This window comes from Hydra viridissima, unplaced genomic scaffold (genome assembly GCF_058129835.1).
Source record: "Hydra viridissima isolate aposymbiotic clone 2 unplaced genomic scaffold, HvirCarnegie_v1 scaffold_1, whole genome shotgun sequence".
NCBI lineage: Eukaryota > Metazoa > Cnidaria > Hydrozoa > Anthoathecata > Hydridae > Hydra > Hydra viridissima.
The window spans coordinates 24,597,348-24,623,573 of record NW_028324300.1 but is presented as its reverse complement, the minus strand read 5'-3'; the positions used below and the strand labels follow the sequence as shown (position 1 = coordinate 24,623,573).

Sequence of the window (26,226 nt, the reverse complement as noted above, 5' to 3'; positions counted from 1 at the left end):
GTAACTTAAAGATGAAGAACAAAACCATTTCATGGTGTTAATTCGTTTTTAATACTATTTATTTTAATAAGAACTATCTAATATTAGACTAGCAAAGTCATTTACAAAAATCAAAACAACAAAAAACGCTTTAAAAACAACCTAAACAAAGTCGCCATTTTGTTTATTTATCCCCTATGGAAAAGTCATACACTGAAACCGCGCTCTGTGAAAGTCCGTAATGAGACTAGGTCAAAAAAATCGGCAAACACTGGGTGTTTTACCCAGTCAGTCAATAATGATATTAAACAAAATATTGAGACACTTAAAACAATAATAACAAAAAGATTATGATTTTAGAAGACGAAGTTCTTGGAAGTGGCCAGTTAGGGGTCAGGGCGGGATTATGTTAGCTCTGACTACTGTAGCTTTTTACAAATCATCCTCATTCAACATCATTCTCAACATCCTAAAAATTAAATTGTGCCCACACTTCTTTGAGAGCTATCTTCACAAAAAAATTTTTTCAAGGTTTTTTTCTCAAGGTCATTTTAGTTGAAAAAAACTTGATTTGAAAACAACTGAAAGGTTTTCGAAACAAAACACAAACTTAATATCTTAAATAAAATTATACTACTTTATTTACAAAAAAAAATTTTAAACCGCCTTCCTCCTTCGAGAAAAAAAAAATGTCCACCGTTCGAAACTTTTAAAAAATTCTCTAGAATTTTGTCTTTCGATTTTTCGAGTTCCAATTTTTTTTTTTTTTTTAACAACATCAAAAAAACTTTCCGTTCTAAAAATTTATCGAATCTCATCTTAAAAACTCGAATATTTTTTTTTAATAACTGTTACCATTGACAACAACAAAAAGCAACCAAATTATTTTATATTTCCATTATTATTACATTAAATTATTCTCATTTCATAATATTTCCGTGGTTTTTGCAGTACTTAAAAAACTTCTTTAAGTTTTAAAAAAGAACAAATATTCGCAACAAAAACTCAAAATAAAAATGAAAATCTTTCCATTTTTTCCCACGTTTCAAGTTTTAAAAGAAAATCGTTTTTTTTTTTTTAAATTAATTAATATTTCATTTCATAAATAATTTTTGAATTATTTATACCTTTTACATTTTTATTTAACATACTAGAAATATTTAAACAATCAAAAGTATTTCGTATCACTTTAACTTTTTCAACTCTTCGATGTTATAAAAATTTTCTTTTATACTTTTTACATATTTACATTTACATTTATTTTTTATTTAACATATTAAACATTTTTCGTTCTTCTTACTTTAAACTCTTCGATGTTAAAAAAATATTTTCCGCGGTACCAGATCATCAACCACTTGAAGTTCGAACCACGAAGCCATTCACAAATGTCGTCGATGAAGTTCGTGTCGTCGTGAAGGTGAAGTTCTAATACTTCAGCGAGTCGAATCCACGGGAAGAAACCTTCGAACTCGATCATTGATACGAAAGTATCACTGATGTCTATCACCAACCATTCAATCTTATATGTCGGTGTCCATCCATCGATCTTCACTGGATGATATAAGTAGACACTACGAACGTTGGTTGAACATAAAATGACAAGTTTTTTCTCATCTTCAGATAAAATCTTTTTATCAACACGTAATCCATTCAACTTGCAACCTGCGTCTAAAAATTTCTCCATGAAATATTTCTCATGTGAAACTTCATGAGCAGTTTTTCCATCATGTATCTCAATCAACCACGCTCGTTTATCGATTGATCTTTTCATGTTCTTGGTAATCGACGCCTGCGCTCCAAAGAAGCATTCCATGAACATCTTGTATTTATCATCTAAAGAAGAACAATAATAACATATTAATATTATTATTAATATTTATTTATTTGCAAAAACAATTATTTAAGAAAACCAACTTTCAAAAATTTGAAAACACGATATCGTGTTTAATAAATATTACGGATATTAAAAAAGATCAAAACAGTTCAAATGATCACAAATTAGTTCAAAAAATATTTTTTATTTACTAGATATTTATAAAACAAATAAATAATTTACGAAATACAAAACTAAAATATTTATTGAAACTTATCATACACCGTTTTCAAACTTTGGTTAAGCTCAACCAATAGAAATACGATAAACAATTCAGCCAATCAGAAGCTTGACCAAAAGAATTAAAACAGCGCTCAACTTTATTTAAAAGTCGCGTCAGATTTTTGATACAAAAATAATTTATTTTCAAACTGAAATAAAAATATTTTCGCTTTCTGTTTTTTGCTGAAGCAACAAAAAATATTTTAAAGTATTGTAAAAAAGTAAGCTAAAAGTTTGTCAATTTAAAGCGGTAACAGTGAAATAAAATTCTCAAAACGGCTCGAAATTATATTTCAAAAGTTTCACACGAAAAGTACCATATAAGGAGCCATTTCTTTTAGAGACATCTTTTTTTTAAACTTGTTTTGAAAAGAAAAAATGATCAAAAAACCATTTTAGTGTCACCAAAAAAACTAAAACTTTTAAAATTTATAACTAAAATCATTGTAATAATTGAACTTGTTATCGCTTTTTTCCTAAAAACCTAACTAATAGAAATATATTCGGCTCAAAACTGATTTTAACAACTATACAAAATCTTAAACACTTCTTTCACGTCGTTCGTTTAGAAATTACTATAAAAAAGAAAATGAAAATAGTAGTTTACGATTTTCACCAATGAAACAACTCAACTCCTGCGGCAATGTTCTCACTTAAAAAAGGTCCGTTCGCTCACAGGGTTGTTTGAAAACTCAACCAGAGTGAGAGTTTAGTTTAGTTTAAAACTCGAATGTCGAATGCAGAATAAGAGTTTGTAATTGTTATCTTAGCTCTATTTGTCATGATGCGCTTTAAATATTCTCAGTTCTCCTGAGAATCTCTATATTCTTATACTCTCTGTTCTCCTGAGAATATATAGAGCATCTCATGACAATTCTTAAAAGTAAGAACGTGATTGAAGTTTTTAAACTTTTTTTAACAGTGTAAAATCCAAAACAATGCCTAGAAATGAGGGATTAAAAATATTCTCTGAGACATTAAAAACAGATTTTTACGCTGCTGCTACAAAAGGTCAAGAAATATCAAAAGATCCTTTTAGCTCTTTACAACCTCACCCCTAACATTTCTTCTGAAAGATTCAACATCGAGTAACAATCTGATTAAACAAATCAATAACAAAAAGTCGCCAAATATTCTTTTTGAAATATCGAAAAAATGGAATTCAATTTCCTTTACATCCCTCATATATTTAATATGAAAAAAGATTTCTCAAAGTAACATTAAATCTTACATTTTAAATGATTTTATCCATTTTTCTTTTCTTAGGATAAAAAAATACATTTTCGTCAGGTTTTGAAGGCCTAAAAGTTTTATGAGGGGGCTTGTGTTGACAATAGAGTTGAAACCAGGGTATGGTTGCTAATATTGTACCGATACCTATATTGTATTTTTAACATAACTAGTTATTTTTACAACCTACAAGAATTATTTTAATTTATTTTTTATCTTTGGTGAATGAAATTAAGGAATCAACTGTTTTTTTTGTTATCAAACTGAATTAAGGCCAGAGTAAGCTCTTGTTGGTTTGTTATTGGAGATTTCTTATATTAGGGATTTATGGCTAAGCGTATTTCATAAAGAAAGTAGAAGATATGATTTGTTCAGTGTATTTATGTTAAAGCATAATTTATCTAAATTCGAAATAACTACCTGGAAGTTAAAATACCTTATTATTAGTTGTCAAATTTTCTAATACACCGAATGTCAGATTAGTTGTGTAAATTGTACCTCAAGGCAGATCCTAAATTACATCGACGCTACCATTTTGACCGCTAAAAAACGCGTGTAAAGTTTAAATTCTCTTTTAAAAAAAATTTGAAATGTCAAAACAGAGATATGGATCATGGAGAGAAGAGGATATGGAAAAAGCTATTTTTGCTTATCGTAATAGTGATATCGGATTAAATGCCGTTTGTTTAAAATACGGAATTCCTAAACCAACATTTAAAAGGCATGTGGAACATAAAAATGTATTTGCAAATGACTCAACTAAGCATTTTAGTAGGTGTAGTAATTTCCCTCCTGAAATTGAGAAAGAGTTAGTTAAACATGTCTTGAAACTCGAATCGTGTATGTTTGGTATTAATACTAAAGACCTAAGACGATTGGCATTTGAAATTGCTGAGAAAAATAAAATACCTCATCAGTTCAACAAAGATTTGGGCATGGCTGGAAAGAAGTGGTATTATAAATTTATGTAACGTCACTCCTGCCTCAGTTTGATGTTATCTGAACCAACATCTATGGCAAGATCCACCGGTTTCTGTAGAGAAAAGGTTGAATTATTTTTCAATAAACTTACAGAACTTGTTGATAACTACAATATTACTGCTGATTTGATCTACAATGTAAATGAAACTGGAATAAGTACAGTTCAGAAACCAATGAAAGTTTTAGCTCTGAAAGGAAAACATCAGGTAGGAGGTATAACAAGTAGTGAAAGAGGTTCAAATACCACTGGAGTATGTTGCATGAATGCTGCAGGATCTTTTGTACCTCCTATGCTAATTTTTAAACGCAAGAGATTCAAAAATGAGCTCAAAGACGGAGCACCACCATTGACAATTTTTGGATGTTCTGATAGTGGTTGGATAACCACAGATTTATTTACTTTGTGGATTATGCATTTTATAAACTATCTTTGTCTTAAACTTTTAACACAACATCCAAGACAAAAGAAAGTACTTCCTATCCTTGATGGTCATTCAACACATACAAAAAATCTAGAAGCATCAGTTTTAGCTCGAGATCATAGAAAAGTAATGCTATCTTTGCCATCAAATACTACTCATAGGCTACAACCTTTAGATAGATCGTTTTTCAAAGCTTTGAATTCTAAATAAAACTTTGCCTGTGATAAATGGATGCGAAGCTATCCAGGCAGGTGTACTACTCAATTTCAAGTGTCTCAGCTTTTTGGAGAAGCTTATGCAAAGGCTGTTGGTATGGAAATAGCTATTAATGGATTTAGAGACACTGGGATATGGCCAGTAGACAACTCAGTGTTTCAGGAAGAAGACTTTGCACCTTCTAAATTACTGATAGGAGAGTTGAGTTTAAATAAGCAACAATCAAAAACTTTCCAAACAGTATGTAGTTATTTTCTAGTTTTATATACAAATTGTTTTAATTAAAATTATCCAGTTGTTGTTGGTTATTTTTTTTGTGTTGGTTAAGTTTTTTTTATGTTAACATACTTTTTTAATTTTGAGATTTCAATTAAAGAAATATGCATACTTCCAATACGAACTTCACCACTTAAACAAAAAAAGAAAAATTCCAGTACTAATCTCGTATTGACAAGTAGTCCTTATAAAGATGCACTCTCTAGCTCAGTTTTACCAATATCAACTAAAAAGATAGAACAGGGCAGGAATGGTGTAAAAAGGTTCAAGCATGCAAATGCATCTCTTCATAGTGAAAGCTTGTTTTGTTACCTTTGTGAAGAAAATAAAGAAAAGAATATGATAAAATGTCTTGTTTGTCAAGGCTGGTGTCATGTTGACTGTGCAGGTGTTAATCAAAAACAGAAACAATATATCTGCAACTTTTGCCAAAATAAAGTCTTTATGTATTTTACTTTACATTATTTAGTATGTTTTTAAAACAGATAAAGTGTAATATATAATTTAAATAAAAATTGTACCATATGTGGTGATACCTGTTTTCGGCATTTTCCAGAAGAAAAAAAAATTCAATTTGCATAGAGTTTATTAAATAACTTAATTTCATTATATTATGAAATCATTATATTGTTATATCAGAATATTTCCAATTGTTGATTTTACAAAAACCATTCATTTTAATCAGTTCTTTTAATCCCTTAAATCTAAAATCATAAAATATTTGTGAAGTTGTAAAATATTTGAAATCAAGAAAGTGGTACAATATTGGATTACAATGGCACAATTAAGGATCTAGTTTCCTTAATTGTACTCTTAGCACTATTTTTTTAAATTTAATTCTTCGAGACTAAACGCTTTTTAAATTTTGAGTTTTTTTAACATCTTTACAACAAATAATCCCTAAATTATGAAATACAAATAAAAATCCATGTTTCCATTCAGTAGAATGCCTACATTTTTAAATTTGGTCTTAGGGGGTACAATATCGGCAACCTTATCCTACATATAGAATTGAATATCTTGATATACAAATAAGGTGTAATCAAACGAGTCATCATAGGGTGCAAACTATTTTAGTCTGCTATATTCATTGCGCTGTCACCAGGTTGCTTTCTTACCTGATCTTTCATTTCCCTCTGGCTTTTTAGAAGTTTTGTTAGAAACAAATCACAAAAATGTTGAAAACCATGCTGTCAATAATTCCAAAAAACAGCACCTACAAACTGAAAGTGCAAGAATAACAGCGATGAGCTTTCTTTAAGCGGTAAAATTTTTTTATCGAAAGAAATTGCTTACAAGAAAATAAATAACAAGAGACCAGGCTTAGAAGAAAAGAAAGAGCTACTGCCCTATCTTATCTATCTGTTTTAACCTAATAGGGTAGATTAGGATATTATGAGCACCTTAAGCAAAAATTGGAATATTTTCAAAAATGGTTATGCTGGATCCAAAATTTTTTGCGAACTAACAAATTTTAGGGATCCCTACTCATAGTTTACCTAGATATTTTACCTAGATATTGGGCACCCGAATTTTTTTTTTAAAAGCACAAAGGTTTTAAAAAAGTCACAGAATTGCTCATATTACCAATACCACTCGGTAATATGAGCACTTTAATTTATCTCAAAAAAAAATAACATTAAGTAAAAAAATATCAACCTGACATATAGAACTAATTTTTAGAATATAATGATTCGTTATCAACAAAATTTATCGTTAAAAGATCAAATTTTAAGCCACTTTTTGTTAAAACAACACGACTATGTTTTCCGCAAAAAAAAAAAAAAAAAATTGTTCATTAATTTTTCGATTTTATCAACTCAAACATTTGAACGACAAAAATTCAAATTTTTTGAATTTAAATCACAGAAGAATATTTAGTATTGTTAAAATAATAAAATATTTTGCTAGGTTTTGTTTTTATTCAAATAGTAATTAAAACCACTGCTGTTTTACGACTTTAAACTTGGTAATTTCAATAAAAAACATGGGGTAATTTGAGCATGGTCATATTACACAAAAATGGCATCTTTAAGTAAAGTCAAAACTAAATATTTTTATACATTGTTTTTCAAACAAAAACGGAACATATTTTTCGCAAATATATATTTTTTTATAAAAAAATTATTTTCATTATTTTTGCACCAAAATTTCGCGCCACTGATACATTCATGAGTGACGATATTATTTTAAAAATGCAAAAAATTTAACAGCGTTTTAATTAGATAATACCGCTAATTACTGCTTATAAATTTACGCTAATTGTACTGATTTCTGTTATCACCATATAAAGTCTATTCAAAAAATACAAAGCAACTTTAACTTCAATGCTTACATCTACGAAATCTTTAGGTATGCTCATATTTCTAAGGTGCTCAAATTACCCTAATCTACCCTATATCTTTTTTAAATGGTGCTCTCGGTTAGCAATGTTCAAAATCGAACATTTTTCGTAGCTAATATTATGAACATTATGAACTTAAAGCCAAGGTGAATGCAGCGATTAAATGACAACAATTGATGTTTAAATTAAAGCTTTGTTACGGTTGTAATAGCTCCTAGTGCTTGTTTATAGCTGCGATTTTACTAACGCAATTTGTTTTATAACTTTATAAAGTCAATGTCAGCAGTTCAACATCAGCCAAACATCTTCTCAGAGCAAAAATTCATAGTCAGCATTTGTTTTCGTTCAACAAAGCAAGGTGAACTCAAAAGTGCAGAGGATGATCAGAGTCTTGAAGTGCTGCAGTCATTTTAGTGATACTCATAAATAGGCTTGTAAATTCATATATTCGCTTTGTTCCAGTTTAAAAAAATGCTTACAGAGTTGTTTGGAAACTCATCCAGAGTGAGGGTTTAGTTGTAATTGAAAGCTCCAACGTGGATTGTTGAACGACAGCTTGCAATCTTTCTCTTCGCTCTATTTGTCACGGTACGCTTTATATATTCTCAGTTCTCCTGAGAATATTTAGAGCATCTCATGACAATTTTTGAAAGCAAGAACGTGATTGAAGTATTTTTACTTTTTTTAATCGGAACTTTTAAACAAATAAGAAATACTTGTTTTTAATTTCGTTAAAATCGAGAAACATTTGCTTTATAATAAAAAATTCAAAACTCAATTCTTACCTCTATCTAAAGTTAAAAGAGCGACCTTTTTGGTTAACAAGAGTTTGCTTCTGTCAACCAAAAACTCAAAATGTAAAGAATGCAGGTAAAACATTTTATTTTTAAGTGAAATTTTAAAGTGAGGCTTTTCATTTTTAAATTTAGATCAATATCATAAAAAAGTAGTCAGTCTGACTAAAGGAGACCACATATTGAATGAGTAAGGAAATTAAAACTACAAACAAAAGTTCTGTAGCCATCATTTTTTTTATGTCTCTTTCGTTCTCTATATCACTTAACTGTACACTAATTGTTGATTTATCCACATCACAAAGCTCAGAAATTTCCTTACAAGAATCCTCTTCTCTACAGTGCGTATTATTAAATTTTTCTTTTTTCGTAACAATTCCTTAGACTTTCCCATTGTTTTTTTAATTTAACTTAAGTTCAATGTTATCTCCAATAAATTATTTTAATATAAATACATTTTTCTTAATAAAATTTTGATTTTCTTAATGGGCATGGAACTGTTATTAATCTTTTGCACGGTTACGTTTTCAATAAATTTTGAATTTCTATCTTCCATTACAGTTATCATTTTTTTGAGTAAATTATACGATCACATTATAGGAACAATTGTTAAAAATTTCATTCATCTTCAGTGAAAAGTCAAAAAGTTATGACAAAAAAACTTGAAAAATTTAGCTAATTGTTAACTTTTGCACTCTACTGTAAATCTTGATGGGTAGGAAAATACTGGCCCACAGCTTCATGTCTTAGGGGAGGATAGAATGTTTCAGTTTAATCAAAAACAGGGTTAGGAGGGTGCAACTTTGATAAAAAGTGTTTCTCTTGTTTTTTAATTTTATGTGGGTTTTTAATTATCCAAAAGTAAGTCCCTAAACAAATGGAAGGATTTATTCTTAAAGAATAGATATTTCGAAGTTTATTTTCTTATTATTTTTTTTTTTTTGCTCTTTAATATGCTAAAAAGACACATCTCTGTAAAGCTTTAAAGGTGAGTAAGGGGTGGATGGGGGAGGGGTGTTTTATTTGCAAACCTATTGATGCCTAACAAATTGATAACTAATAACTATTTCCTAGAAATTTAACAAAGTAATAAAGCTGACACTGAAAATAAAAACTCACAAAATAGAAAATATGAGAAGAAAAGTTGTGGAATTCATCAATTATTTTAAATTTGTGGCGCGGGAACAAACCGAAGAATTTTCCCTTTTAATCAATAATTTGATTTAAAAAGTTTACACTTGATTATCAACTAGTAAAATAACAACATAGAATTTGTCATCAAAATTAGTTGTATTTTGTAGTTATAAACTGTTGTACTCTCTATGAAATTATTTTTTAGCTTCGTGATGTAAAAATATGCACTGAACTTGGAACTGATCTTGCATACAGTTGTTAAGGCATTTTTTTACATGCTTTTATTGCTGGCTGGGAGGATGATGAAAAGGTGAAAGCATTTCAAGCCAAAAAAGGTTGTTTGTTCTAAGATAAATTTTTTTATTTTTACAATAAAAATTTTTTTTATTTTTACAATAATCTTTTTTCCGTTTCTTTTTCTAATCATGATCATTATTATGAAATAGAAAATATGTTAAAACTAAAGTTTATAATAAAAACGAGGCTAACAAATAAATCCATTTAAATAGATAACAAACGCAACTGATAATAACATCATTTACACTACAATTGGTAAAATACTGAATCTCTATAATGTACTGAAAGTCATGAGAGTCATTTTCTTAACAAAACAGACCGAAAAAACTCATGTCATAAAAATCTTCACTATTTCCTTTCAGCTATTGAAACTTTCTTCAAAAGAATTTCTTCCCGTGTTTTTAAAGAAAAAGGAGCATTTTTAGCTAGAAATGCTCAATGGTATTTTGTAAATGAGAGAAGAAAAGTAGTCAAATTCATCAATTATTTTAAATTTGTGGCGCGGGAAGGAACCGATGAAATATTCTCCAAAAATAAAGCAATCGCAATTTCAAAGCAATGATCACGTAAAATCTTCCCTAAACAAATTAAAATAAATAATTCTTACCATATATATGTACCTTACTAGCTTTTGGTACCAAATCTAAAAACAAAAAAGCATGATGTATGAAATTTTATTTTAGAAAAAACTTATTTAATTAGAAATGAAAACATAAAAAGGAAGGGGAAATAAATTTAAATCGTTTGTCCTGTTGCTCAGCACAAATTTAAAATGTGAAATTTCTAAAACGATATTTTTTGGCATAAGCAATCAATATTCCTAAGTGATAAGGAATCAACATATTTTCCCCATGTTTTAATTATGTTATTGTCTTGTAATCCATGTTGAAAAGTCAAAGTTTGTGTTTTTGTTACGGTAAAAAACAAAAAAAATTGCAAAGAAACTACAAAACTTTAAAACGCCTGCCTCTGAAATGCTTATTTAAGTCTTTTTCTAAATTAAGATCAATAAGGAATAATACTATACATTATGCACATATCAATACTCATAATAAGGGGTCCACATTTTTTTTTTCCATCTTTTGATAATCTTATGGTCTTGTAATCTTGAAAAGTGAAAATGTTTTTTTATGATAAAAAAATAAAAAAGTCCTCGTAGTAAAAAGTAATAAAAGTCAAATATTTATGTTAAACTTTTTGTGATCAAAAACAATTAAACTACCCTTAAACTCTGCATACTTTTTAAACGCTTACATTAATTTATTTTTAAAAATTGACTTTTTTTTTATTTTACTCTTTTTGACATATATTTATTAATCTAGAAGCAAAAAACAGATACCTTTCCTTTTTAAAATGATATGCATGTAAATATAGATAACAGATATATATGTTATGTTCATCTCCGAAATTTTTTTTAAAGGAGCATTTGTTGCAAATGCTGGTCAATATATTTTTTTAAAAATATCTTATTACCAAGTGAATTAGTTTATCTTAAATATCTAGAGAATTATTTTCATTTAGAAGTAAAGATGAGAATTGTTATTTTAAAGGAAGACAAACAACTTAAATTTTGTAAATTAAAACTGAAAAATATTTCACTTCAGAGTAAAATAAATTTATACTCCCACTTTATACAACTTTATGTAAGGAGGTTAAATTATTTGATATACCTAAAATTTAACTTTGAAAAGTTTAACTTTTTATAAAATTCACTTGATTTTAATTTACTCAAAGGTGATGAATTGACTTTCATAGCTAAGTTAACATTATGTAGTAGTACTTTACTGAAAACAATATAACATGTAAACTAGTAAACGTATAAATAAAAAATTTAAAGCAATAAAAATATAACATTGAAAGCAAAATAAAAAAATATCAAAAAGATATTAACAACATAAGAACATCAAAATATACATTTTTTTTACATTATCTCTTTGGCAAAGTGATTGACTGCATGTTGCATATTCAACTTTTTTTACACTGTTAAAGTAAGGGATTTAACAAATTCTTATTTCTATTTTCATGTTTTTAACTGTTAAATTATTTCAAAAGTTGTTCTTCTAAAAAACTTACTTAGAAGCATTTTTTAAAAGCAGGTTACAATTTGAAACTTAATAATAAAAAGACACAAATGTATTTTTAGTAACTTCAAATGAATAAGTTGAGATGATACCTGTTGTATTATTTCTAGTTAACTTTAATTACCTTGAATTAGCTTTTACATGGACGAAACTATTTTTTAACATGTATTGAAATTTTATTGAATATTATGTTTGAAAATACTTTAACAACCTTGTCATCTGTTTTGCAGAACTAAACACATATTGAAGAAATATTATCTTTTAAGCTGTAAGAAATGGCAAAAAACCTTTTACAGCTCAAAACGTAATTTTTTTTAGATTAAATTGATTAATTAAAATTTAAGTGTCAGCTAAACCTAAGATAGGATAGGCCTAAAAAGAAAAAAAAACAGCTGTGCAATACGATTCTGGAACTTCTTAAAAGTAACGTAAGTCTATCTACCTCTCTGTTCTTTTATAATGTAACATCTCTGTTCTTTTATATCGTAACATAAAAATATCTATCAATTAATTGCAATTTTGATACAAAATGTGTAATCAAATTTATCTTTATTTTTCAGGAGATACCTCATTGAGCAGGTGCAAAGAAGCTGGTGAAACTACATGAGCAACTTTAGAAATTTTAGTTGTAAAGCATACAAGTATATAAATTTTTTTAGATATCATTTTTTTTTTTTTTTGTCTTTGTAAATTTTAAATAGACTCAAATCAAAATTCGACTGAAAGAATATATATTTTTATTAAAAAAAAAAAACCTATAGGCGAAAACCGGTGGAAGTTCAAAAATGTGGGAAGCGTATATAGGGAACACACCATTGGCCGCCATTTTTGATTTTTGGGGGCTATAGTTCCCTTATTTATTATCGGAGGTCATTGGTTCTAAGGGCATTGTAAAGAGCAATCTTTTTTCTATACAATCATTTTCGAGATCAATATTTTATCAAAAAGCGAATGAGAAAATAAATTTTACATGGGACTAGATCGAAAAAATCGGCAAACACTGGGTGTTTTACCCTATGAAATTTAACTTAAGAAAAAAACTTCTTGTTTGATGAGAAATGAAAACAAGTACGAGGAGAAATAATTTTAAATAATTTATCCTGTGCTTAGCTAAAACTCAAAAACTGAAATTTCTAAAACGATATTTTTTGGTTCAAGCAATCAATGCTCATTTCTAAGTGATAAGAAATCCACATTTTTTCCTTATTTTAATTACGTTATGGTCTCATAATGATGCTGAAAAGTTAAAATTAACATTTTAAAGTCAAAAGCAATAAAGTTCCAAAGGAACAACATAACTTTCAAACGCTACCTACCTCTTATACACTTATAAGTCATTTTTAGTTAATTATATCAAGCTAAATGAATAACAAAGCCCTTTTTGTTTTGGAAAGCACTATTTGTATTTGTGACAGATATCGATTTCCAACTCATGAAACTTAACATTTCCTAACTAAAGGTTGCCAATCAGCTAAGTATACAAGTTCAATCAAATTTACCAAACTATGAACTTAGCCTTGTATAGTGACTTCATAATTTTAAAATAAAATGAACTTAGCCTTGTATAGTTACTTCATGATTTTAATGGCCACATAAAAAACATTTTTGGGATGTTCTTCCAGAAATATTCAGCTGTAGATAGAAAATACTATTTAAATCAATCGTTGGCAAAATTTTACAATTCCATTCATTTACTTGAAATTAAACTAAGTTGATTATATTGTGTTACAAAGTTGTTTATGTTTTTGTTTTCATGTTCACATGAAAACAAAAAAACAAATGTTAACAAAATAGAAAAAACTTTGTAAATGTTTAAACAATGTTCTATTTTACATTTTTTTAAATTTCTATGATAAAAATGTTTTAAATATTTGATAATTTATCTTACTTTAAAATATTCATTTGTATACTTTTAGTCTTTTATCTATTTTAAATTTTACAAGTTTTTGATGGCCATCATTGTTTTGCTGTTTTTTTTTCAGTCGATTGATACTTTTAATTTTACAAAAACATTCAACATATTAAAAAGAAAAATATTACAAATTCTTTAACTTAAACAATGAACTTACCAAGCACAGCATGAAGCAATGGATTTCTTTCTTCATTTGAAAAAGATAATAATTGTTTGATTTTCACTATAAATCACAAACATGACTATCAAATAAATTACAAAATTGTTTCTAAATTTCTTTAATACATTTCATGAACTTACCAAACATGGAGTTACTTTCCTTCTTTGACGCTTTCAAGTTAGCAAGCAATCTCAGAAAATCTCCTCCATTTTCATTTTTCAGTCCACAGATCATTGGCAAGCAGCTTTTCAACTTTTTATTACTGAGAATCTCCGTAAAGCTAAAATTAATGTGCGCATGTATTGAAGCACAAAACTCCATCAAAGTCAGGTGAACAAACTGATATTGATAACCAAGCTGTGATTCAACTTTTTCAATGAAACCCAAATTATCATTTTCAACTTTATCAATGTCATTGATAAATACTTTAATTTCCTTTTGGGAAAAAACCACTTTGTCTTCATTAAACAAATGAAAAGCAACTTTACAAACTTTTAAAATGTATTGCTTGCTGCTCTCTTTTTCCATCAACTTGTAAACTGGTTCTTTGTTTCTGTTTATATGCTTTTGCAAAAAGTATATAAATAGACAACAATACAACCCTGTTGTAGTGAAGAATGAATAAGAACCACTGAGTATGGATGAACCAATGATTGTACACATTGCTGATAAATAAAAAGGGACAGATGCCATTGCTTTAGCAATATGAGATGACTTAAGAACGTTTTTTATAGCTTCTTTTGCATTTCCAACTCTTTCTACATACTCATTGATTCCATAGTCATTAAAACCCATTATTTGAATAGTCAATTTCTCACTAAATTCACTCACTTTATTTTTGTATTGTAGTATAGCTCCTACTCTTCCAGCAACAACACATTTATATTTGTGAAAGTCCAAAACATCTGCTAACACATTAACAATCGAATGAGTGCTTGGATTTTGTGGATTGTGATTAATTAATTCATCCAAATATGCAAACTCATCCAACCCATCTATCACAAACAATATTGAAAAGTCTTCACAAATATTACATTCTTTCAAAACATTTTTGTAAAAAACATTTAGCAACTCGTTTATGCTAACAATATTTTGATATTGATTTAACTTTCTACATTCAAAATAAAGAACAAAATCAACATTTTTCCATAAGGTATTACTGGCCCAGTCAAGTAAGCATTTCCTGAGCAAACAAGTTTTTCCGATTCCAGCAATACCAGAAATCAAGAGTAAAGGCAGTTCTTTTGAAAATAATTCATAAAACTCAATTGGTTTATAATTGCTTTGTTTGCGAAGAAACAACTCTCGCTCAGCAATATTTACAATATCTCTCTCTATATCATTTGCATCAACAACTGTCAATTCTACAAACTTATTTAAAAGATCAACATTAGTGGGACTTATTACATTGTGCTCAAGTTGATCAATTTTTCCATAAGTCATTTGATAAAACTTCTTCAGTCTTCCACGCATTTCTGAAAGAACATAAATATAAAGAAAATCTTTGGTACGAGTTTAGAATAAAAAACCTGATATCAAAATGTGAAATAAAGATAACATATTCCTTATACACTCTCATATTGAAAAATACACCACTGACAACATTTAATCAGATTAATTGTTTTCATTTAAATCAAATGATTTTATTTAAAAAAAGTAATCAGAAAATTCTTAAGAATAATTAAAAGGTACTGCAAGTTAAAATGACATCAAATGAAAGATTTTAACTTTTTAAAAACCATTTTATACATAGAACAATAAAATACTACAATTTTAAAAAGCTTGTATTATTTACATTATAAGCATATTTATAATAATACATTAAAATAATGCTATAATTTGTAATTACATTAAAAGCATATTAAAACTCTTTAACTTTTTATGGCTGAATTCTCTTTTGTATGGTAAACATATTTCTTCATTGTTCATTACAGTTTTATAAATTAAAAATAACTTTTTATTCACTTGTTAAAATCTTTTGTGTAATAGTAACAATAAGAGTAGGTCTAAGGTGGATAAAAAATATAGAACTGTGTTGGGTCCAGTATTAAATTCAACTTTCTGATCATGTGATATGTTAGAGTAAAACCATTCAAATATATTGAAATAAATTGATGTAATCCAGTAAAATCACTTAAATATATTGATGTATTCCAATAAAATCACTTAAATATATTGATGTATTCCAGTAAAATCACTCAAATATATTGATGAATTCCAGTAAAATCACTTAAAAAGGCAGCAACATGTGCTGTGAATTTACCAACAATAATAGCATGTTGATTTGAAAATGGTGCAATTAAAGAAACATTTTTTCAGCACAGAAAACATTGCCACAAAACAAATGCTACAACTGACAATTTAGGATTAACATCTTTGTGAAACTTTAAACTTTGTGAAACATTTAAAATCCATTCAGAAAAAAAAAAAACAATCAAAGTTTAATATTAGACTTCTTTTGATAAAATAAGGAAAAAACTCCCTGATCAAAAAACATGCTACAGAACATTATGCATCAAATGGTAATTCACATAAATATAGCTATGCACACTCTCAGCAGAAGGCAATCACAAGCTTGATTTTGGAAGATGTAGTCCCACAAACTATAGCAGATCTAATAATTTAAAATTGTAATTAACTTTGCTTGGTTGTAATGGAATCGTCTATTGCAAATTATTATTTATCTATTTTATTTTCTAGTCTTGTATAATATTAGATTTTATTACATACATATGTACTCTATTACACCTAAGCAAAAATTCTATTACAGCTATGCAAAATTAAGTAATCTTACTAATTCAATAAGATTTTATAAGGATCTTTTTAGACAAAAAAGTAAAAGCCAGCATTTATAAAAGTTAGAATATGCCAGCAAAGACTTTTTTATGCTACATTAAGGTGCTCTATACTTAAGACAACTAACTGTTGAAAACTTTAGATTCTATAAGTTTACTTTATTAGAACCTAATCAAATCCACATCAAATAATAACAAACTATGACACCCTTACATCTCAAAATCAATTGATTTTTAAATATTTTGCAGTTAATAACAAATAAAAAGTTACAAGAATAGAAATAAAAATTCATTGGTTCTTCAGATATTGGCAATTTTGCTGATTCAGCATTTTAGCAACAGCAGGATGAGCCACAGCAACTTTGACCTTAAATATCTTCAAAATGTTGTAGATAAATTTCCTAAAATTTGGTTCCCCTGCAAATTTTTGCTCAAGGGATTCCAAAATGACACTCAAAAGAATTTATGTACAGTAGAAATCAATTACTAATCCAATACCATTAAAAAATATTGATTAAAGAGTATGGATTTTTGGAGTAAAACTGAACCAACATGTAAACTATTATTCTGTTTAGGGATCTTTTACTCAAAAAAAATTTGTTCTTACTTTTATTAATGGTTGATCAAAATGTTCTTTCAAAAATCATAAGTGGAACTTTAATAACACAAATTTTAGGAATGTCATTAATATTGTTTCTGTTACTACTATTATTATCACTCCCTAAAAAGTTGTAAAAAAAATCTGAAGTAAAAGATAATATTGATGAAAGTTAACAAAATATTGTCCAGGATGAGGATCAAAAAAATTACTAGAGCAAAAGTTAATGCTCACTTTACCCAATTGTGCTTTATTTTAAAGAGGAAACATTCCTCAGACAAATATCTTTTTGTCTACAAAATTCAGGTTCATATAGTTAGATATATCAAAGACAATCTACCTGATGTATTAGATTTTAAGTACTAATTCGATGGCTGTGTACCACAAATTAAAAATTTTAAAAACATTAACTTCTGGGCAGATTATGGATATCAAGATAACTAACTCCTTTTTTTAAGACAAAATAAATGGAATCTGTTAGATATTTTAAAGAGGAAAATAACCAAACTTGAGTACATATAGCACAAAGATAATTGCTTGAGAGAAAAGTTCCTGGCACAAAGATAAATTAACTGTACTCATCTTCTTTGCCATGGAATAACATATTTTGGATATGATTTTGTGTAGCAGATTATCCAAAGAGCATGATTCAGAGGCATTAGGAAAGTCCAGGTAATGTGAAAGATCTTTAGTCATTTTAAAAACCAACAAAATAATGATCTTTACGATGAAGAAGATAATTACATCATTTTATGCAGTTAGTTACTTCGCATCAAAATAGCCAAAACTTCATTTCAATTTTATGTGAAAAACTCAATGGCATGGCAGTGAATTCATAAATATCCCACCATCAAACAATTGAAAATAACATGGCTTAAATTTGAGAAAACCAGTTACTTCTATTAATATGCCTGATAATGGGCTTGGTTGCTAACGCATTCAATTTTACCAATCTTTGAGATTTCACTCACTATTGTTTAAAGAAGTACCAGACTTTGGGTCATGTTTTATGGAATAACCTATGATATCAGATTGTTAGATTCTCTAGACCAATTGTGTTAAAGCATTGAAGGAAAACCAAGAAATCATATGAAAAGAGATAAACAGATTTAAAAAATTCATTACAAAATTAATTCTTCAAATAAAATTTATGTAACTTTACAATATTTTAAAATTTTTTACTTTCAAAATAAATTTCTCAACAATACACATTTTAAATGCAAATTTATTGTTATACATATTGTTGGATGAAAATTAAAATTTTTAATTTATTGTAAAATGATAAAAATATTCGGTTTCACTTATAGAAACTAATTTTATATACATTTTTTAAAAATGAATAGAAAATAATAGAAATGCTTTTGTTAAAATATCTAAGCCAAGTAAGATTACTTTTGTATACTTCATAATAGTGTTATAAACTTACTTTTGAATACAGTTAGCACTCTAAACAATAAAACCCAGCAAAACAGAACAAAGACTCGAAAGGTCTATTACAAGCAATGAACTCACTTACCTTATAAACCAACCTTCTTCAAAAATTTGGAGTGTTTTGCTGTTCATTTTTATACAAGTCACAATTCTTTTACAATTTTTATATTTTTATACAAGTTTTTTATACAAGTTTTACATTTTTATACAAGTCACAATTCTATAAAGTTATGTTTGTTATAACCAAGTTTAAAAATGTCAGTAAATGTTGCTTAATCCAGTTTTTGTGTGGTAAACCACACCTAGAAAAAATTGTTACGCTGAACCCCAATGTTATAAACCATTTTGTTTTAGAGAAAAAAGTTTATACCTAATTATACAAGTGAAACCTAATATTCTAAACTATAAATAGTCTCAAAAAAACTGAGGAAGAGGCACTCAAATAATTTTCTTAATCTATTTTTACTTTTTTAAAAAAAAAAAAAAAACTTTTAAGAATAAATAAACTTCAAAATATTGTAAAGTTACAAATTTTATTTGAATGAAGTAATTTTATAATGGATTTTTTAAATCTGTTTATCTTGTGATCCAGTTTGTGATTGTTTTGTTAACAACTTTTAAATTAAAATAGAAAATCTTTTTATGTTGACCATGCTCTTACACAACCCCTTACTTTCATTTATTTATCTTCTGTTTAAATATTATTCTTACACTAACCTTATACTTTTTTGTTTGTTTCAATATATTCAGTAAATAGAAAATGGATTTACAGCAATTATTCCCAAAAAAGGCCAATTAGTAATTATGGAAGGCAAGAGACAACTACAAAAAAAATTCAAAAATTTATTCAGGTATTTTAGACAAATTGAATAAAATAAAACAAATATGAAACATGTTTAAGGCGATTCAAAACAGTTCAAATAAAATTGTAATCTAAAAACTTAATTATAAAAGATAAATCCTTTATGAAAATTAGCAACAGCATTAAATTTTAAATATAAAACTCCAAGAGATCGAAAAAGGACTATAGATTAATGAAGTAAAAAATTTTTACATTAATGTAAACTAACACAAAATTAATGTTAGTTTAACAATGAGTAACAACTGCATTTAATAAATCAGCTTAATCTTTGTACTGGTAAAACTAAAGCATAATCATCTCTAATAGCCTACAATCACCATCATTTAAATCAATTTTAGAAAACATCTAAGAGTCACATTCAATACTAGGAAAAAAATCTAGAATTAAACCTAAAAATATTCATAAGAATCAATATCACTAATGTCCAATTTTAGTTAATGAGAGCTCTACATTTTCATATATTGAATACAGTTAAAAAAAAATACAGCTATTAAAATTTAAATAAAAGCATAAATAGTTTTAAAAAACATTTCATGAAATAAAATTGCACTAAAATAATGCATCTATGAAACAAGTCACATCATTAAATAATCACCACTAACAGATGTGCTATCTTGGAAAGAAAACTGACTATATTCAAAAATATCTTTAGAAATTTTATTGTTACACATTACTTTCTTTAAATAAATTTTTTGATAAAATATTTTGTGTAATAATAGTAAAAAGAAAAAAAAAGAAAAAAGAAAAAGAAAAAGAAAAAGAAAATTTTTCTTTTTTTCGTTTTGATTTTATTGGATTGAACCAATTTTCTTTGAATATTTTAAAAAGCAAGATTCTCAGGCCCAGTTCACAGACCAAAACATACTCCAAAAGCATCACATAAAAGCACTTTAAATTTGTGATGGCAACAGGCCATCTATAACAAGCTGCCACCAATAGCTTTCTCTAAAAGTGAGCAGACTCCAATAAGTCTACCAGTATTTAAATCACTTGTGTGCCAATCACAAGTCTATCACATTTCATAATCACATGCCAATCACAAGTCTATCACAATTCTATCACATTTCCATAACTTTAAAAGTTCTAGAACTGCCACCATAGATGAGCCTGAGGCCTAGTTTAACACACCAGAAAGTTTTGTATTTCCATTAACAAGAAATGCCAAAACTGGCAATCTATTCCATCGCTGAGTAGAGGTGAGTGCAGTAGATGAATATAAAAAATTAAACAGAATAAACAAGCCATTACAGGTTCAATCATATATGGATTATGGATATAACAACAAATAGTAACATGTTACAAACCAAGTAATCAATATCTTGAAATACCACGAAAATAAATTCAACAACACAAAAGATACTTGCATGAACTCTATTAATTCTAATAATCCAGAGATTTTTATTGCACATATGGCCCAAGAAGGCTATAACCCCAACTTGATGTTCCAGAGAAACCCTCTGAAGGGAGTGATATATACACACCCGTGATATCAAAAATGCAAAAATAAAAATCAAACTATTTTGTCCAAGAAAAAAAAAAACATTTTTAAAATTCTCAGTTTCAACATATATTGTTTGAATGATAGCTTCATATACTTTGCATTTATTACAGTATAAGTAATTCTTTCTATTAAATCATGGAATTTTACTTTTGATTTGATAATAGAAGTATGACTTATGAAGTTTTTTGTCTGCAAAAAAATTTTTTTTTTTTTAAATTCACATTTAATTACACTAATTGAATAACTTCTTACTTTTGCATTTTTATGGCATAGGTAATTTCCACCAAATCTTTTAAATAGAACTTTAATTTATATCAACCATAAGTCTTTTTGTGGTAGTAGAATTTTCAAAATTGTGTTTTTATCAAATTTCTGGGAAACCACTGTTGCTCATTTAGTTTGCACGTCAAAAAATAAAATCAAGTTCATAAATTTAAGAGAATGGCAAAATTAGTACAAAATCAAAAGAAAAATCATTTCAATTGAAATCTAAAGCAAAATATTTACTTTATTAAAAATTGTTTTCTAGGTATATAGGATAACTGAACTTTAAATCTTACTTTTAGACTTTAATAATTGTCAGGTGTATGTCAGTTAGTCAACTGAGTCAAACTAAAATTTTATTTCTGCTTATGCATGGAGTTTGTTTTGTTTTTTTTTAATATACTTTTTGCTGCTTGTATCTCTAAAAGTCTACTTTGTTGTATAACTTACCAACATTCTTATCAAATTAAACCTAAGTTTATGAGATTATATTTATTCTTCATCTTGTTTAGTTATTTGTATTTTATTAGTGAACTGCTTATAACTGCTTATAAACACAATAGTAACAGACTTTTTTTTATTTTGTTTAAGTTACATAGAACTTCTAGTGTATGTAAAAACTTTAAAACAAGCACTTATAACCACTTATCTGGATGTAACACTCTTGCTAAAGAGACCATAGACAGTCTTGTTAGTTTATGGTCTCCTTTGCAAGATACAACCTGATAAAAAGAGTTTATTCAAAACATTCCAAATTCCTAAAATTAGTAAAGTCATAGATTTTTATTATGATAGGTTAGTGATAGACTCAAAAAAAAAAAAAAAGATTTTATAAAAATTTTTATTATATAGTCTTAACAAAAATTCCCAAAAGAAAAAAGGTCTGAGGCTAGAAAAGATTTAGTGTCAACTTAAATTGTGTAAGTATTGTTTAATGTATCAGTCAAATGTATTATGTCGAAAAATGTATCAAGTTAAATATTATTCAAACATGAAATGCATATTTTTGTTTAACTTACATCATTATGTTAACTAAAGTAAGACTTCTTTCAATAATGATACATGTACCAGCACAATACTGATACATGTAGTTGTATGCATGCCATACTGTTACCCCCAGTAATGGGGTAGCATTAACATTGGAGAAGATTGAATAAATGAATGAAAAAATCCTGTAAATTTTACTCAACTTGGGTAATATTATGCTAAAATAAAGTAGATGAAAAGTTTAAAATGCAGAGTGAAAAGGTTGGCAAAAACCAAACCCACATGGGTTTTTGCAAAATGACTTTTGCTTATTATAATTAAAATTTTTTATTTAAAACATAATAAAAGGAAAAACTAGAAAGTCATTTAACAAAAAATTTATTTAAAAATTCAATAAATTAAGAACAACGTCTTTAAAAAATTCAAATCCATCTTGTAACTATCTGAAGCCAAATAATACCCAAACAATAACTATAAGAAACTCACCCAATAATGTTATAACTTGTAAAACATCATTCCTTCTCATAACTTTCAAAGAATTCTGAATGCAAGTTCTGTAATCATTTGGATGTTGTTGATTAAGTTTCTTTAAAAAAAGCTCAATTTTCGACTTTTCTCTTGCCAAATCATCATAATCTATTAGATCAACATCAAGATTCACATCATGATCTATTTGATCAACAATAGCATCCACATCATTTAAACCAGTGCCACGTGCAAATCTTTTCCATTCTGATGCCAGTTTCTCCTTTAAAATATTCACTACTTTCATATTCATTCCTAAACAAAAATTATTTATTGCCTACTATTTTACAAATAATTCAACCATTTGCTTGTTTCATTTTTAATAATTTTCAAATAAGAAATATACACATTCTAATGCATTTCACTATCAATTTTAGTATTGACTATAAAATAAAGAGGTTTTACTGAAACAAGAAATCATTGAGTTCCAGCTCTCATCAACATGAACTACTTGAAATGGAAATAAGAGGCACACAACTTAAGTTGTTTAAATTTTATTCAAATAAAAATTAACACAAATACTTTCTCCTGTACCAACCTAATTGTGAGCAAGATGCAAATATAACATTGTATGAAACTGAATGCAACAGTACTTATAGCTGGTGACATAAAAATGTGAAATTCTTTATAATTTCTTGTATATGAATGTTATCTAAGCAAATAATTATATTAGATAGTTACTTCATGATTATTATTTGCTACTTAAATGTAGGAAACAAGTGTTAATTGCAGAAAACTTATATGAAGAAAGTATTCATGAAAAATTCAGCAATTTCTACCTATAGGTTTTTTTTTCAGTAAAATACCTGCATATTTGAATGTAAATAAAGTTACACTGGCTAATATGCTAACCACAACAGAGTGACAAGGAGTAACAAACCTTTGTTGAAAAATACAAAAACAATTTCATGCATGGATAAATAATAGCAAGTTTCCAATCATACCACCCTTCTCTTAAATCAATAAACTCAGCCTCTTATAATAATAGTTAGTAAAAATATTAATGAATATAGATATACTTTTGTCAGTGGTTTGAACAAATGCAGAACTGTCCTCTGATTCATCCTCCTGTAATAAAATTTAAATATCATAACCAGTTTCTTATTAATAAAGTTCATTTTGCACTTTTATTAAAAAATCTACTTATTGAAATGTTGTTTGATGAAATTTGACTGTAAAAAGATTGCTTAGTAATAAAAAAGTTACAAAACATAATCGCAAGAATTAATATCAGCTTTCTTTTTCTCCAAATGAGTACAATCTGTATATTGTGCAAGCTAAATACCAAAGTTTAGAAAATCTTTTGAAGATCGTCACTTTCTTACATGAAAAGAAGTGTAAAAAAAGATGTTTACAAAAGAGAAGTTATAATATTTAACTATTGGTTAAATTCATCTAAAAGCAGATTTTTTGAAAATTTTACTCTCAAAATCAGACAATTTTTGAAATCTTGTAAGATTAAATAAACTACCACAAATCTCAAAATATTAGTCCCCAACCATTTCATTGAAATTAGTTTTTTAAAATAAAAAGCAGCTTTTTTAAATACTTATTTCATCTCTCTCTGATATCTTTTTTATGTTAAAAAGCTAAAAAATCCTATATGTAGTAAGAATCAATTGAAAATACTTCACACATTCCAAAATCAAAAAGGCCTTATAAACTTTCTTTTTACTGGAATATATTTAAATAATTGTTTAATATTTTGATTAAAAGCATTTTGTTTTTAAATTCATACAAAATGAAGATGAAAACTTTTTATTGATGATTTTTTTTAACTTAAATTTATTTAGTAAGATTGTACTATTAAGCAAAAAATTGCATTTTACATCATTATTACATCATTTCTGAAGCAAACAGCGTAAATTAGAAACAATCAAATCATGGGTAAGGAGAAATTTGATGAATGAATACTGAAGAACAGAAAGAGTAAAGCAGTAAAAATAAGTATCATGCATTCAGCAAAATTTGTCTGATACTATTTTATAAAACTAGGTGCATTACACACTGACCAGGGGGAAAAGAAACTGCTTACCTAGAATCAACAAGCAAAGAATCTTAAATCTCTAATTCAGGCTGTAAAGTTGTCATTTTTTTCATTCTTTTTCACAGGCTGTCAAGTTGTCATTTTTTGATTGGTCATTTTTATTTTATTTTATTTTTTTCCATTTTTTCAATTTTTAAAATTGAAAAAATTGAAAAACTTTTAACAAGTCATTTTAGTTGTTACTTGCTAAACTTTTGTTTTAATTGAAGGAAAAATACCTTATTTGAATCCCCTGCACTAAGAGAAACTGCCAAAGCAAGTTGCAGCTTATCTTCCTCTTGATCATCACTTTGATTTGGCAGAACCTAAAGTTTAAGCAGGAAAAAAATTATGAAAAAACTAAGTAATTGCTAAAAAAGAATCAACAAGCAAAGAACCTTAAATCTCTAATTGAATGAAGAGTGTTTTTGATGATTGTGTAAACTACTAAAAACACTTCCTGTTTAATTAGAGAAATATTTAGAAAAAAAAGCAAGTAAAAATATTGTATTTTAAGTACTTTTAAGGTTGAGCATGATCCAATGAATTTAGGGAAAAATTGAAATTCCAAAAGTTCCTGTTGATTTTGGCAGTATTTGTAATTTAAAATTTTTAGCTTTCTGATGTAAAGAAAACAACAGAGAACAAAACTTTAATTAAGAATGAAATTTTTCTCCTTATTTCAGTAAGCAACAAATATATCTGAAGATGCTTGTAATTGGGGATTTTATTGCGTTTTTGTAATAACAATGGGTTGCATACTTAGCATACCTGCTCTATTATCTTAGCTATTAAAAAAACTCTGGAAAACAAAAGAAAACAAATAACCTCTGATTAATTAGTAGAAACTTCTTGCAAACTTGCAGCCTGTAGTGCTTAGAAATAAGAGGAAAAAAATACCTTATTTGACTCCATTTCACTTAGGGAAAGTGCCAGAGCAAGTTGCAGGTCAACTTCCTCTTGACTATCACTTTGATTTGACATCATTTTAGGGAGTGGTAGAAAGATTACGATTTCGTTCACTTCGACGCTGAATAATTAGAGTCAGCATGGGATACATATATATTGAATGTGTCGCAAATAAAGTGAACTATGACTTGTACGGGTGTGAAAATTATTTGAATTAGAAATTGAGAGACCGTGTGATTGTTGCTGGGGAAAAAAAGAAAAATATGACTTTGTGATCCATGTTGTCAAAGTTTTCTTTGAAAATTCATTTAAATGTTGCAAGTGTTATAGCTTGACGCAAAAATAGTCAACACTTTATAACTTGATATTTGCAACTTGTTTCATCCGTAATGTATTTTCACATCTAT

The 26,226-nt window shown here is 27.4% G+C and overlaps 1 protein-coding gene across 3 annotated transcripts; it reads right to left on the bottom strand.

The window, feature by feature from the left end:
* Positions 1 to 1,200: 1,200 nt before the first annotated feature.
* On the bottom strand, positions 1,201 to 26,226 carry LOC149894055 (NACHT, LRR and PYD domains-containing protein 3-like). Of its 3 annotated transcripts, XM_090070544.1 has the most exons (9): positions 25,811 to 26,226; positions 25,150 to 25,236; positions 23,904 to 23,952; positions 22,846 to 23,139; positions 14,062 to 15,396; positions 13,919 to 13,984; positions 10,376 to 10,411; positions 6,318 to 6,422; positions 1,236 to 1,812 (listed from the first exon to the last, which is right to left on the bottom strand). In XM_090070544.1, the coding sequence occupies exons 1-8, from the start codon at positions 25,895 to 25,897 to the stop codon at positions 6,367 to 6,369; spliced, it is 2,010 nt and encodes a 669-aa protein (XP_089926670.1). In that variant the 5' UTR covers positions 25,898 to 26,226; the 3' UTR covers positions 1,236 to 1,812; positions 6,318 to 6,366. The 3 variants fall into 3 exon arrangements, with proteins under 3 accessions (XP_089926661.1, XP_089926667.1, XP_089926670.1); XM_090070535.1 differs by lacking the exon at positions 6,318 to 6,422 and having other exon boundaries at positions 1,201 to 1,812; XM_090070541.1 differs by lacking the exons at positions 6,318 to 6,422; positions 25,811 to 26,226 and adding an exon at positions 25,431 to 25,614 and having other exon boundaries at positions 1,201 to 1,812.